This window comes from Prunus persica, chromosome G6 (assembly GCF_000346465.2).
Source record: "Prunus persica cultivar Lovell chromosome G6, Prunus_persica_NCBIv2, whole genome shotgun sequence".
In the NCBI taxonomy this organism is placed as follows: domain Eukaryota; kingdom Viridiplantae; phylum Streptophyta; class Magnoliopsida; order Rosales; family Rosaceae; genus Prunus; species Prunus persica.
The window spans coordinates 5,878,158-5,894,394 of NC_034014.1; the positions used below are offsets into that span (position 1 = coordinate 5,878,158).

General features: G+C 36.0%; 2 protein-coding genes and 1 long non-coding RNA gene across 3 annotated transcripts; all 3 read left to right on the plus strand.

Moving 5' to 3' along the window:
- Positions 260-5,134, plus strand: LOC18774522 (nudix hydrolase 9). The gene is made up of 9 exons (XM_007205504.2): positions 260-445; positions 568-642; positions 1,033-1,089; positions 1,229-1,311; positions 1,720-1,778; positions 2,205-2,353; positions 2,786-2,926; positions 3,109-3,267; positions 4,498-5,134. The coding sequence occupies exons 1-9, from the start codon at positions 275-277 to the stop codon at positions 4,591-4,593; spliced, it is 990 nt and encodes a 329-aa protein (XP_007205566.2). The 5' UTR covers positions 260-274; the 3' UTR covers positions 4,594-5,134.
- On the plus strand, positions 6,044-7,261 carry LOC109949770. Its single transcript, XR_002272035.1, has 2 exons — positions 6,044-6,165; positions 6,892-7,261. It is a non-coding gene; the product is annotated as an uncharacterized LOC109949770 (long non-coding RNA).
- On the plus strand, positions 11,853-15,313 carry LOC18772529 (ankyrin repeat-containing protein At5g02620). Its single transcript, XM_007204974.2, has 4 exons — positions 11,853-12,259; positions 12,551-13,225; positions 13,319-13,728; positions 14,290-15,313. The coding sequence occupies exons 2-4, from the start codon at positions 12,871-12,873 to the stop codon at positions 15,166-15,168; spliced, it is 1,644 nt and encodes a 547-aa protein (XP_007205036.2). The 5' UTR covers positions 11,853-12,259; positions 12,551-12,870; the 3' UTR covers positions 15,169-15,313.

Below are 16,237 nucleotides of genomic sequence, written 5' to 3' on the forward strand. Positions count from 1 at the left end.
AAAAGAACCGCTCCAAAGCCGAAACGTGCAAAGAAACTCATCATTTGGTAAGTAAAAATCGTCCTTCATTTAAATGCTTCACTTTATTTCTTTGGATATGATTTTGGAAAATACTTGACTCCTTAAATAAGTCAAACTGGGCGGAGCCAATGGATTGGTCCAATAGGCGTGCCCGACGCGGTCCAAACTAATCAAAAGGCCCAATTATTTGGACTTCGGCCTTTACATTAAGAATTGGGCTGGCCGGCCGGCCCATATGACCTATAGAGCAACCATGCAGGCTGCGGCGTTGCAAGCACCGACTTCTCAAGTTTTCAGAATCACAGAAGAATTTGATCGACATTGGTCTGCGCTCGCCATTCCAATGGAGAAGGCAGAGACTGAAACGAGCGGTGAGCGCTACAAGCTTCTGCTCTCTTGCCCCTCGGGTCTTTTGCCATCGCAGGTCCTCTAAATTTTCATTTCCTTCTTTCACTTGATTTGTTAGTAACAAAGCCAATCTGCAATGGTAAATTTTTCACATGCATATGATTTTACAATCTAATGCATTTGTTTTTGGGTTTAAAGGTTTCTGTGGTTTTTGATGGAGATTATGATCGAATTCCCCATCCAGACATCAACTTGGAGAATTCTGTTTCTGAGGTTAACTTTAAATTTGTAATTGTACATGTCTAAGCAATATTTTATATAGTTTTGATGGTTTATTTATTAATTTATCTTTGTGGTAACTATTTATTATATATATATATATGTATGTTTATTATATATATATATATATGTAATTCAATCAGCCAATTATGGGGAAAGCAGTCCAATGTGTTGTGCAGAGAGCCCAATTTGATTCCGATAGCAATTTGATGAGCTTTCTTTTTACTTGGGTTACCTACATTTAGGATTCTGGGTTGAGTTTATTTTGTTTAATAGGAAATCTCTGTAAATAGTTTTTCATCACAAGCTTGGTTCTTGTTTAACAGACAAACACACACACATTTATATATTGTATGGCTAAGCTGTCTTATTCTGATTTTATAGATATGGGATCAAAGGGTTCATAAAAATCCATCGTTGTACAATGGGACAAAGTTCAGGGTATGTATATCTTCTATGATGATAGCCAGATTGTTTAGTTTCCTCACAGGTATACGTTGTCTGAAACTATATCCCGTAGTTTAATTTGGTTTTTGATTTTCGTATAATGTACTAATGTTCTGTATATTGTATTATATAGTATGGAAAACACATATGGCATGATGGAGGTGGATCTAACCAAGAGCCTCATGTGTGCCTCCACCTTGGTCTGACAGATTATAGGTCTCTCTTTCTCTCTCTCTCTCTCTCTCTCTCTCTCTAAGTGTATTCAAACAAAATGATCTGCATATATATTATTGTTTAAATCTGATTCTATGATGTAGCATTCATAGATTTATATGCTTATTGAAAATTAATAGCTCTTATCAAAAATCAAATGTTGACAGTTAATCGAAGTAATATAGCTTAGTTATAAGATTTTTTGAGGAGATGGCTTCTTGAACAAAGTGGCTATCTTCTCTGTCCTTTATTGTCTTGGCTGATTCCAATTCTGCGATACTTGGTCTGCAAAGTTAGTTTGTTACTGTGAACCTCCACCTATGAAAAAGGAAGTAAAAAAAAATTGGATGCCACGTAGGCAATCAGCCTTCTATTTTCTGGTATTAAGTCTTTCACCTACTTGCTTTGCAGGAATTTTGTGGGAACAAACTTAAATCATTTATGGGAAAGCTTCCTGGTTGCTTCAGAAGGTATAACTGCATGAATTAGTACATTTGTCTCAATGACTTCCATCAACCATTTCCTCTTTTTATTTTATTTTTCTTCCACAAATCCATAAACTTGCTGTCCCTGATCATTTCTTCTTCTTTTTTTTTTTTTTTGGTCCCATTAGAATCCTAAGCAACTAAAAACATGGTGTGATGTTGGTTTTATATTGACAAAACAAAATGTGAATCTAGATGTTGAATTTACAGATTCTTCAAGAAATTTATGAAGACTGATACGTAGAAACTATATGATTAACTACTTTAAACTTCCAGGTTTAATAAAATTAATGATAATTAAAATTTATGACAGGCAACTTTATCGCAGATGGCATATAAGGATTGCTTGGTTCTTAAATTTCTTTGACAAAAATTGGATTTATGATAATCTACAGCTTTGCTTTTGTGTAGATGACGCTATACGTTGTCAACACACGTCAAGTCCATTGGGTAATGGTGCTATCGTGGAGACATCTGACAAGAAAATACTTGTGTTGCAAAGAAGTAACAATGTTGGGGAATTTCCTGGACATTTTGTTTTCCCAGGAGGCCATCCAGAGGTATCTTCTCTGAAACATGAAAAGTTTGCAACCGCTTTTTGTAGCTCCATACTGTGATATCTTCATTGCCTATATACCCATGCTTGCATGTATTGATGCAATATGTACGTACACACAGCAATTTTTTTTCTCTCTCTCTCTCGGGGGCCAGGTTTGAAATTATTTATAAGTTTCTTTGTCATTTCAAACTTTTGGAGGAGCCCTCTGCCAGTTCCCCCTTCTTTCCAAGTATACACGTACATGCATATATTATGGGCAGTGGCTGTAAGTTCTTCAGTGCATGGTTCACATCAATGCATTCTCCACATTATCAAGTACTTTCAAACTTTTTATTTTATGCTTGCAGTGACTATAAGAAGCGCTTTTTTGTACTGCTTCATCCTTTTGCAGGGTTTATCTGGACCTAATCCTGTAATATTTGATAATTAACAGCCCCAAGAAGTTGGATTAGTATCCCATCATCATGAGGACTTGACAGACTCCAAAGTTATTAACGACAAGGTTTCTCATGAGATGTTTGACAGCATTGTCCGTGAGGTAGTTGAAGAAATTGGAGTACCTTCAGCTTCCCTTGTGAGTACATCTGTATTCTTGTTTCCTAGCTGTCCATGATACATTTGTTGCGTCTTTCCTGCTTACAGTTAATTTGTTTGTGGTGATTTTAATATCCAATCATAATAAGCTTCTTCATTTAGAACTATAAAGTAACTCTTCTCCTTGCTGTATCTAATGTTGATCATTTGGTTGTAATGCAGCACGAGCAAGTATTCATTGGTATATCCTGCAGGGTGTTGAATGTGCGACCAACTGCATTTTTCTTCATGAAATGCAGTCTCAGCTCAAAGGAAGTTCAGAAGTTGTATGCTACTGCACAAGACAGCTTTGAGTCAACTCAGCTCTTTACAGTTCCAATGGTTAGTTTAAATGTTTATCTGACACAGATGGATCAACATGTAGTTCTTGTTTGCTTAACAATTGTCTGCATTTGAACTTTTATTTTACATATTTTTATGTATTCAAATGCACTCAGTCAACGATGGTAGAATGTAAGAATAATGTGATTGCTTGGTGAAAGATTGAAATTTTTTGGTGGTAATAGGAGGGGGATGGTGCTGGGTAGTTGTGCTATGATGGCAGTGTTTTGGGTGGTGTGGATGGAGAGGAATAAGATAATTATGTTTTATGTTAAGGGTGATGAGATTGACCAGCTTTTGGGATTGGATTCATTTCTGGGCATCATTGTGGGCATCAACTTCTTCAGAATTTAAGGATATCAACTTTAGTTTCATCCACTTGGATTGGAAAGCTGTAGTTTTGTAATGCGTTAGGTTGTCTTGTTGTTTTCCTTTTGTTTGGGGTTTGTGTGGCCTCCTTGGCGACCCCTGTTTTGTTCCTGTTGGTGTTCTGTTTTTGCTTTGTGTAATAAAAGTTTCTCTTTTAAAAAGAAAAAAGGAAAAAAAAGAGTAACGTGATTGTTTGGTATGATGGTGTTGTGGGAATGTTGACATTGATAGAAGCATGGTTCATTATAGATGCAATTTTTATGGCTGATTCAAATTTTTGTATTCAGGTTGGGAGAAATTCAAACCAGATAATGATGCAATTGACCAGTAAATGGAAACATTTTGATGTTATTCCAAATTTTTAATTCAAATCAGTTTTTACAAACTGGACCAGGACTTACTAGGAGACATTGATAGTAGGGATAGGCAATGGATACCCTTTGGGCATTGGGTACCCATTGGGTGTTAGGGATGTGGTGGTGGTGGTGATGATGATGATGGTGATGGTTCCAAATGCCCATCCCTAATTGATAGAGTGTGGTAGCAGTTTTGAGGGACATTAATCTTTCATTAATATTTTGTCGTGGTGGAAGCATTGATATGATTTAACTAGATTTTCATATCTTAAAATGTATTATCAAAATAAAACTTTTACTATTTACTAAACTAAACATCAAATTGTCCTTAGAATATATTAAGATTGAGGACTGATATTAGTGCTGGCCCTATTAAGGTAAAATAGGAAAATAATTTGAGATGATTAACAATCCCTTGCTTTCTGTGAGACAATAGACAGTCCATGAATCTCAACTTTTGGTTTAAGTTTCAATGCAAGTTCTCATCAATTTTTCTTTATGTCAGATTGACCTAGATAATATGGCATCTAAAATGCCAGGCTGCCATGAAGGTGGATTGGCCTTATATAAGTTGATGGTTGAAGCCGTGAAGAATGTTTGATGAAAGATCAGAAGAACTGCAGAAAGTTGTCAGCCTTAGTGTCTCAGCAGCTTTCGGGTTCTAAGGCGTGGACTCCCTTTCTTCGTTATTATTGCACTTGATACAAAAAGAAAATCAGAAGTAGTTTTTCTGGCGGTTGTTTCTTTAGGAATTATTCCCTATGCACTTTCACATGATTATATAAATGTACTATGTATCCTCATTGCAAAAGGTATGTTATCCTCCTTGCAGGATATAATGATCTCTGAATAGTCCTAGACCCTTTCACTGCATGTGTAATCAAACATTGAGTGAATGGGTGGTCTGTACTTTAAGCACAAATTCATGTTTGAGTGATTTGTTTAATATGATGGATTCTTACCTGCATAGTCATTTGTTGGATCTATATGAGTATGCATATCTGCTGAACTCTGTACCATAATTAAGTTGTGATTTTTCTTTGAAAATTGTAACATTCCTGAGAACCCAAATTATAGATGTTGATGTGTTGAGTTTGCAGCCCAAAAGAGTGAGAACCCTTATGGCAGTTTGTATTGTTGTTTTTGGTTTGTAAGTGATTGTGTTGCTAATGACTAATGAAAAGCATTGACACACTTTTGCAGACATCCTTGCACAACATACACATTGACACTTTGAGCAGGCATGCTTGAATGTTGCACTACAGCATGAATTTATCTTACTAAATTCAGAATCACATCAACCAGAACTTACAAACTGGTTGTCAGTGTTCTAGGGTAGACTTTCACGGTCAAATCTGATCTCTTGGTAAGTATTCCAAGTAGCTGGTAGGCCACCATCTTCATCATCCTGACCTTTGTTCCAATTGTATCACATGATGTATTGTCTTGTAAACCTTTTTCTGGAAGTCAATGTTTTGTTTCAATTGTCTGCTGATTTGGTTTCAGCATGAAAAAAGAATTAATGATTAGGTAACTAGTTGTCCCATCAGCTTTTTTCTTTTCTTTTCTTCAAGAATGGCTAGAAGAACAGTGGGCACATTGTCTTAAATGGGATTTTTAAAAAAAAAAAAAGGTTTGAATTAGGGCCTGCTTGACCTCTAGTATGTTTTGATATCTGGTCTGATGGAGAAGTGCCTTTTTTCAATGGGTTTGTTCCAGAAGTGACAGCTGTTTGACTATAACCATGCTATAAACATGTTATATTTCAGTGACAATGATGAATGGTAATTATAGTTACTGTCGTCAACTCATTATAACTGTTATTGCTAATAATGGTAATCATATTTCAGATTCTATGTGTTTCAATGGTTTATGGTATATTTGAATTTGAAGACCAATAATCTTTGGAAAGGATGTTTCTAATGTGGAAGTCCTGTTGGATTTATGTACAATGGTAAAAGCCCTTCTGAACCCTTGAATTGAAACAGATTTAACTTTGGAATCTTTCCCTTTATAAGGCTTCCTTAGCGTCTTTGTATTTAGATAAAAGAAATATATTTTCTACTTCATTGCTGCAAGGTAAGCAAAGATTCCTATCTGGTGATCCAGGTCAAAAGTGCCCATTTGTGGAGAGTAGGTGGCGGAGTCTATGAAAGAGAAAGTAAGAAAAGAGGTAAGAACTTGAGACCTAACTTGTCTTATAATTGTCATATCACTAGTTGTTGCCCACTTTACCAGATGCATTGTGAACTTATGAATCCATTCTTTATTTGCTTCTCTTCTTTCCTCTTTATTGGTTTATGTGGTCCATTGTAGATAGAGACTCCTGCAAACTATCATAATTCTAACTATGAAAGTTTCTTTTCTTTTTCATTCCTTTCTTACCTCATTAAAAAGCTCCAACATGCTCCATAAGTTTTGCAGAATTCGGGCTGTAGTGTTTTTAGGAAGGCTAAAAGTACTTTCAGTAATCTAAAACTGCTTCTAATGGCATTTGGCAGAAAAATTAAAACATGTCACGTCCAGCAGAAATGCGTCCTAAAGAAACACTCCAAAACATGCCCTCCCCTTCCTTTCCCTTCCCTCAATTCAAAACAGACAAAAAAGAAATTGTTGGTCCATCTATGATCACTGACTAACCTAGAAGATTTCCAAGTTGCACTGTTTTGACTAGAAAAACGGTCATTCATCAGTTTAGCAGTCAACACCCAGTGTGCGATGAAGCATGCTGATAATGACAATAAAAACATTATGTATTAGGTGAGTCAATGGTGAAAACCAAAGCCCAGTCAATTAAATTTTTTAAATGTAAACCATATTATATATTAATTATATTTCTATATAAGTATAATGTTTACATGCTCACAATATCTACCTAAATGAGAAAGAATAATGACAGCAACATCTAAGGGAAGGGCACTATATGCACTGCACAGATTCCCATATGGGCACCAACTAGGGTTCAAGTCAGGACAGTGGTGGCCCACCCCAACAGTGTATTCAACCGCACGTGTAGTGGATTAAATTCTTCCCATTTTGTGTTGCAGAAGAACATGCATGCCTTTTATTTGCTTCTTAAATGGCTCCTCCTCCCATGTGAGCTATTTGTATAAAAGTATATTTTTCCCAAGTGGCCCGTGATTAGATTAGCCTTGTATGTTTAAAACATAATCTAACACAAAATTACATGATTTAAACAATTGTATTTCTTTTGGCCTTTGTGATTAATAAATAATTGCGTGATTCTGTGATTTGATAATTACCACCAATTATGCAGCCTTTTGTGCTTCCTTCGATCCGAAGTACTTGTATTTTTTTTTATTTTTTTTTTTGGGGGTACTTTTAGCTTTTGGCTTTTTATTTAAAGGTGTGAGTTTATGATTTATGCTAGCCATCATTGACTTGTATAGTAAGGAGATTCTGCTGGCTTGGCTTTTTCATGCCACGATGTCTTTGGCTATGGTGGTTGGTTGCAGTAGTGCAGAATAATTTAACTCATAAAGTTTTCTTATCTACATTATTATTGTCGGTACCAAATTTTCTAACAACCCACAGTTAAAAAAATTATCACACGTCCAGTTATTTTTATTTGTCTCATAATCAGCATATCTTATATCAAAACTTGTTAGTATTCAAATCTTGGTTGATGTTTTTTACATGTTAGTCATTGGAAGTCATTGAGTGTGGATCATGATCTAACATTTTGATTTATCTATTACCAAATGAAATCTTTATATGATCGGTTGAGATGTATAATTGTGTTAATTGATTGTTTAACATAACATACTGTAATTCTAATATCAATACGAGAGTATATCAAATAGCGATAAAACAAATGAATTGAAATGTAGAGATGTCCATAATAAGGACCTTATTTTTCTTCAATTGTTTTTATTTTTTGTCAATTCTTCAAATGTTTGTCAATTAGTTGGTCATAAGAAAGGTCTGATGAATGGAATATAAACAAGTAACATTATTTTCTACGACTTTTGATACATCTGACTTCGAATTCGTTAATTCTCACCTCTTTTGGACCCTTTGCATCGATGGTAAGAGTCTCCCTCCCAGCCACCAAAATTAAATTTTATTCATTGTCTATAATATTATTTTTATGAGGCAATGACAAAGACATTATCGGGATTAGTGCGCTAAATTTAGTTGACTTCCTGTTTTTCTTGGAAATAATATGTCAAATGTTTACTTCTGTCGCCCATATACTTCTTACTCTTATCACAAAGTCAATCATACATCACCACCCACGACCCATACACACTACTCTAGAAGATTCATTATTTAACTTTGAAGATAAACCCTAAACTTAAGCACTAATTATAATGACAATATCCATTATAGTTTAAGTTAAAACAACACCACATAGCTCATTCTTACTTATCACCATGAAACAAGTTTGTTTTATCTGCATGGATGAATTTTGTCTACATGAGAGACGTAATTAACAATGTGACAATAAACCTCAGATAAATAATTTTTTTTTCTTTAAAGAAATATTCTCTCGACAATAGGTTTGACAATATAATTTTAATCTAATATATTATGTTGTTCAACATATAAATAGAGAAGTACACATGAATAATACGTTGTGAGACCTATTCTAATCTTGGGATGATAGCACCTCCGAGCAGCACGTTGACTGGTTGCTAAGCACAAACCTACATTATCCAAGAACCTTGAGTTTATTATATGAGTCCAACAAAAAATAATAAGGAGAAAACTAATTAAAAAGAACAAATTTGATGAGCAATGCATAATCAGAGGGGGATATTCAATCAGTGATCTGAAAATTAGGCAATCCAGTTTGTCTTGGTCGTTGGGTTGGTGTGCTCTGATGGTTGGGATCTCTCTCTTTATCTGTTAATCTGGATCATCTGAGTTTATCAGCCTTTGTCGGGGGCCACACAGTCATCTTAGAGCTCGTTGTTACACGCTCATCCACTTGGTGGGGATTTGACAAAATGCGCGTGGGGTCCATTAGCAAAGTGGGTTTTGTCTTTTCTTGGATTGCCGTGGCAACGTGGGCGTTCTTGCGTCAGTCCAAAACCAGTCGCGGCCCACCTACGTGGGTCCCTAAGTGCTTAGCCGACGTGGGCCCCACCGCCGGTGACCATTCGACCGATTTCAGACCGTATTTAAGTCTTGCAATCATTGTACACTTGAATAAATTACATTACCTTCCGGTCTCCGACCAAAATGAATTTGAAGAAATTAAGTGAGATGAGAAAATATCAACTGGGTGGGTTGGCGTGCGTGTAGGGTGATGAAGTAGAGATCGCAACGGGGCGAAGCCGGGATGACATTATTGTCTTCGTCTCCTCGGATAATTGGCGTTCTCATAACGTTTGTTATTAATATTTGTTCTTTAATAAAATAAAATAAAATCATATTTCTAGTGCATGAAAACACAACAATTTGAGAACACAAAATTCTTATATGTTAGTTTCTGAATATTCGAACTCGATGAGTTGATTATCGCATGAAGCTATGAGTAGGTTTTATTCCACTCACATTTGTGCTCATGGATATACACGAAGTATCATGAATATCACTAACAAAACAAGTATTTGGTTTGTTTAATAAATTTGTATGTACTTTATACAAAAACACTAACTAAAGAATGCGTTATTTGCAATTTTTAGAGAGCTTTTAAAGACTCGCTAAATAGTGCAAATGACATTGACATAATAGCGTCGTTACTTTTACTATTATACTATATAGAGGAGTGTAGATAACATTGTCCTACACAAGAGCACAAAAACCTAATCAAAAGGTGATTTTTTTTTCTTAGGTTTATATATAATCACATGCTAATAAGAATTGAAAGAACCATCTAGAAAGGAAATAAATGTCCACCACAAGTAGCATCTGTCACCCTTCATCCTTTCCTTATTGAAAGGCACTGAATTGTACCAAACAAGTTGAAAATCAAATGAAGATCATTAAATTTTTGAGAATCGTTTTTGAACATTTATCCAAATGCTACTGTCAAACTTAAATCAGATGTGATGTGTGGGATAATCTGAGTCTAGGGTTTTGGGATGGTATTCGGCGACTACCTCAAGCTGTGACCCACTATAATTATATAACCATATCAAATCTCAAATTATATGGCGTAGAAAAACAACACGGTGCATGATAAGTGCTTGTTTAGAAGCACTTTTCAAAGCGCGTCAAAAGCACTTATGCTCCATCTTGAGCTTATTAATTTGGTGTATGGTTCTCACCTGTGACGCAACCACAAATAGGTGTGATCATGCATGCCCTATCCCCCATCTTTTTCATATGATTCAATTATTTAGAGTTTAAGTCAATCCTCTTTTCCATACTTGCCTAATTCTCTAGAACTTAGTCGCTTCTTTGTATTTATTACTTTCTCATCTCAATAAAATATTATTGCTTGCTATCAAAAAAGGGAAACCAAACCTTTTTATAAGTCAAAGTCAATGGGAGCTAAAATTATGGCTCACACAAGAGGGAAAAGAGACAGAAAGATATTTGTTTTACAAAATAATTGTTGAAATGAAAGAATCAGGGTTTCCTTGTGTTGGGTTCTTTAAGTTTGTTTAAAAAGAATATAATTTTATTGATTTTATTCAGTATATTTTGTAATAAATCGTAATCACAAATATTTTTATTTTAAAATATGGATCGATCAAATGTTACTCCTCATTTTTCTCCTTTGCGAATGACAAAAAAAAGAAAAAAAAAAAAAGAGGTTGACTTTTTAAAGTAAACTTGGCATTAAGAGTGGGATGCCTATGCCAGAGTTTCTTCGATCTTGCCTGATCGTTAGTGGAGACATACCTGATTTTCTTAATTTTGATATTAGACCGCTCCGTTATTGTAATGGACCTTTTGTGGCTAGTTTGTATTGGCCTTTTGTGGCTAGTGACTTTTTTGGCTGAATTATGAATGCAATCATAAAATTTCTCAAAAAAAAAGAGTGGGATGATAGGTTATGAAAATCAAACATAACAACCGAAAAGTGAAAAGAAAACCTAATAACAAACTCAACACAATAATTAACCTAATTAACCCAAAACCAAGCATAATTTTTTTTTTCTTTCCTAATTTCCATATTAAAACAAACTTATTGCTTTCAAAAATTTCAATGTTAGGTAATCTGTCATTGTTTAAATTATTTTTGAAGGAATATAAATTTCAATACATGTAAACTTCCAAGCCTTGCATGTGTTTTTAATACAAACGATATGGGGTAGGGGAATCTGACCTAGGGCATCAAATGCACGAGTAAATACTTTTAACCATTAGAACTATAAGCCTTTTGCACATGAATGCATGTATTTAAATTCGATTGTTTACCAAAAATAAAAATCAATTGTTTGTCAAAAAAATAAAAACAAAAAATTGTCCATGTTTGGTTCATGGAAAATGAGGCTTGAGGATGGGAAATCAGTTGCTTTCCCATATTTGGTAAATTCAAATATGGGAAGAGGAATGGTTGCTTTTCCATGTTTGGTAAGTCCATATTAAATGCATATTTTTCATGACTATTTTGTTCCCATTAACAATTTAGAATTACAATATAGCATTAAATGCATTCTTTTTTAATTTGATTTCATATGGGTATAATTGAAAAATTAAACATGTTTTACATCTTACACAAATCAAACATGTATAAGAAAATAAAGTGATACTTCTGAAAAAGAAAATAAAAAATAAAATGGTATTTCCGGGCCTAACTTCAATGGATGTTCCACTCCATTTAAAAGCGCGCGTGGTTCTGTTATTTCGGTTAACTGTTCATATATTTTGCCCACTATTATTCTGTCTTCTTCTTTTGTTTTTCCCTCCTCCCATATTATTCTCATTTTATTTTAAAATTTTAATTTTAATTTTCTCTCTGAGCCAAGGTTGTCATCAACACCACCTTTAGTACAAAGGGCCATCCATTATTGGTTATAGATTAGTTTTTCTGGGTCTGATTTAGATTCACATAAAGCAGTTGCTGTTGTTGCAGACATGTGCTTTTTCTAAGTTTCTCTTTCTTGGCCTATAATTATATTAATTTATAGCTCTTGTCCTTTCTTGCTCCTTCTACCTCCGAAATAAAAGGGCCTCTCCAAAACAAAAAAAAACAAAAATCTGTTTCTTCTTCATGTGTATCCTAAATATCTTTTCCAGCGTGTTTCTACAATCCCATGGTTCTCTAGAAACTGCTGCTGAATTATATGGGTTGTTTTGTGTTGTTACATGGAGGAGAACATAGAATCTCCTTTCTTCAAACTCAGGTATGTTGGCAAACATCTTCATTTTTTTGTTTTTTGTTTTTTTTTTTCTAATGCAATCTATCAATTCTGTGTGTTATGAGCTGAATGAGAAATTGGAATATGTTGAGAAAAATGAAACACCAAAAACCCAGAATTTTTTGTTTCTTGTTGTCATTTTGGGGCGGTTTGTTTTGGAAGCTAAGATTGGCGGCCTGCCAGAGCTGTGTTTGTTTGTTTGTTTGCTAAGAATTGAAAATGATATTTGCTACATGTGAGAAAAATGTTCAAACCCATGTTGTTGTTTTGTAACAGGGCACTAATTTGGGATGCAGGGGACAACAAAACCACAATTGGGAGATAGAAACCGAATTCCAAGGTCGCGCTTTTGCTGAATTTCAGGGTATTGTAGGAGATTTTTTTTCTTTCTTTGACTTGCTTTGAAGAAATGATGACTCTTGTGGATCAAAAATGCGAATTTTGATCTGGGTTTTTGCTGGAAAGAAGAGGAAATATTCCTGCATCGTTGATTAGAATTAGTTTGAGGAGAAGGAGAGAGATAGATAGACATACAAATAGAGAGAGAGAGAGAGAGAGAGAGAGAGAGAGAGAGAGAGAGAGAGTAGTTGATTGCAATGGAGGCAGAGGCACCAGCTGAGCAGCCGCAGGCAGCGCCGCCAAGCTTGCCACGGAAAAAGATGACGAAACAGTTAACGGGAAAGCGCGATGATACGCCTTTGCATTCTGCCGCAAGATCAGGAAATATGGGGGTGGTGATGGATATCCTTGAAAATACAGAAGAGGCTGAATTGAAGGAGTTATTGGCAAAGCAAAATTCATCTGATGAAACAGCCCTCTATGTTGCTGCAGAATATGGTTATGTTGATTTGGTCAGGGAGATTATCAAATACTATGATCTTGCTGATGCTGGAATCAAAGCAAGAAATGGGTTTGATGCATTCCACATTGCTGCCAAACAAGGGGATATGGGTATGTCCACTTAGACCTTTCTGTTTTTTTTTTTATAAAATTTTTATTGTTACTTTGTTTTTGGTGGTAAATTAGTGTTTTTCTCTTGTGCAGATGTATTGAATGTGCTTATGGAGGCTCATCCAGAATTGACTATGACTGTGGATCTATCAAACACCACAGCTTTGCACACGGCTGCCACCCAAGGGCATACAGAGGTGGTGAACTTTCTATTGGAAGCAGGAAGCAGCCTGGCAACCATTGCTAGAAGCAATGGCAAAACCGCGCTGCATTCTGCAGCAAGAAATGGTCATTTGGTGGTTGTGAAAGCGCTTCTGGAAAAGGAGCCTGGTATTGCAACACGCGTCGATAAGAAGGGGCAGACGGCACTTCACATGGCAGCAAAGGGGCAGAATCTTGAGATGATGGAGGAGTTGATTAAGGCAGATCCTTCGTTGATAAACATGGCTGATAATAAAGACAACACGGCATTGCATATAGCTACTCGAAAGGGCAGAGCTGAGGTAAATTGACTGACCTTCCTACAAATTTGCTATCAAAGAAACTGTCTTGCAGACATCTCATTGACATTTCATGTTTTGTTCATTGAGTTGAAAGCATCATAGCAACTTACATTAATGGTTTCAATGGAAGTCCTTGGCTATGCATTGCTATAATGGAACTTGAAAGATATGGCCAATTAGAAAGTCAAATAATAAGGCAGTGGATTGCTAGATTTCAATAAATTTCATTTATCACATGATTGAGGTTATTTCTCAGCATCTGATAGAAACAAGGATCTACTAGTGGTTAACTTCTGCCAATATTCATTGAAATCCTCTTGACAGTAGTCTTGTACAAGCTTACCTTCATTGACTAAGTTCTGTGATTTGGGCATCTTACTTGCTTTTGCTGGACAACTTTGCCGCATTGCTGGGTTCTCTCCCCAAAATTTTATAATTTCTAGATTGGTTGGGTTTTATAGGTGCTCATCAAGCCTTCCTTACCATTTATTGGTGACCAAATTACAGAAAGAAATTGTATGTTTTAATCTGACATGCATAATGCTGGTTGTATGTTTGCAGATTGTTAAGTTGCTACTTGAACACAGTGAAACCGACACAAAAGCTGTTAACAAGTCTGCAGAAACTGCCCTTGACACTGCCGAGAAAACTGGGAACTCGGACATTAAAGCTTTTCTCCAAGAGCGCGGTGTCCAGAGTGCTAAAGAAATCAAGCCACAGGCTACAAACCCAGCTCGAGAGCTGAAACAAACTGTGAGCGACATAAAGCACGAAGTCCACCACCAGCTAGAACACACTCGCCAAACCAGAAGACGCGTCCAGGGCATTGCGAAACGTCTTCACAAAATGCACACAGAAGGCCTTAACAATGCAATAAACTCCAACACTGTTGTTGCTGTCCTCATTGCCACGGTTACCTTTGCAGCCATTTACCAAATCCCTGGCCAATATGTGGATGACCCGAAAGACATTCCTCATGGGCAGTCGCTTGGGGAAGCCAACATTGCTCCCAAACTGGCCTTTATGATCTTCTTCATCTTTGATTCCATTGCCCTTTTCATTTCCCTGGCTGTTGTGGTGGTGCAAACTTCAGTGGTGGTGATTGAGAGCAAGGCCAAGAAGCAGATGATGGCAATCATTAACAAGCTCATGTGGTTGGCTTGTGTTCTGGTTTCTGTGGCATTTTTGGCACTCTCTTTTGTAGTGGTGGGTGGCCAGAAGTGGCTAGCAATTGGAGTTACAATTATAGGAACAGTCATCATGGCTGCGACTTTGGGCACTATGTGTTTCTGGGTAGTTAGGCATCGAATTGAGGCAAAAAACATGAGGAGCATTCGGAGATCATCGCTGGGCAGCAGATCGCGGTCGTTGTCGTTGTCTGCAGTGATTTCTGAATCTGAGCTCCTCAACAATGACTACAAGAAGATGTATGCAATTTGAAAGCATTTCCACATACGCGCTGCCAGATTTTGTTTCTTCTTTTTGTTCATCATTGGGCGTAAACAAGTCTCTATAATAATTATAAATTAACTTCCAAATGTATATTCTCTATAAGGAGCTGATCATAGCTTTTTTTTCTCCTTTAGAATGGTTTTGGCTTTTGTTTAGTTATACCAAATGAGAAATAGGAACAAAGTGTTCAACCAAACAAAGTCGTTGACATTGAAGACTCAGAAAAAGCACTTGGAGAATCGTTAAGCATATGGCAATCATGAAGTTGACAAGAGGGTCTAATCATAGTAAGACAATATATTGGTTGTCATGTTCCATTTCCACCTAACTAATTAACATGTAATGTACCCCTTACAGACATATGTGAAGGCCAAGATCAGCATCATCAATTAATATATTGCTGAAAATTCACTGCATATGAGCCCATGGTGAAGCCACTACTTTGGTACATGAGATGGTAGAGGTCCACCCATTAGCGAAGAAAAACATTACAATTTGGAACAATCCATGTACTTAAATCACATTATTGATCACATCTCGATTTATAAGTAATTTATGTATTTGAATCACATTGTTGATGATATCTCTTATAAAGGTGAAATTCACGATCTCACTTTTATGACATATGATTTTGGATTTTAACATGAGATGATGAAGCTCCAATCAATGGAGTAAAAAAATATCAATTTTTATACGAGATATGATTAGCAATGTAGTCAATAAACACAAAAGCTCGACACTTACATAAATAATTTGGAATTATGGCTAGGAATGCCAATGCATTATTAGGGACGACATATGATAATGCAGAGAGTCGTTGTCGAGGCGGCTGCGGAAGATGATCTCAAATAGGGACAAGGGTATTCAGTTGCAGGATTTCCCCTAATTTCTTTTCTTCTTATGTAGTTATTTATTTATATATTTCTGGGACATCCCCAAATAAAATAAAAAACAGAAAATCAAACAATATGGGCCTTCTAATGGGCTTCAAGGCCCAATCCAAAATGAAGCCCAATAGAGCCCGTATTACTTGAGAAGCTTTTAATGGGCTTTGACC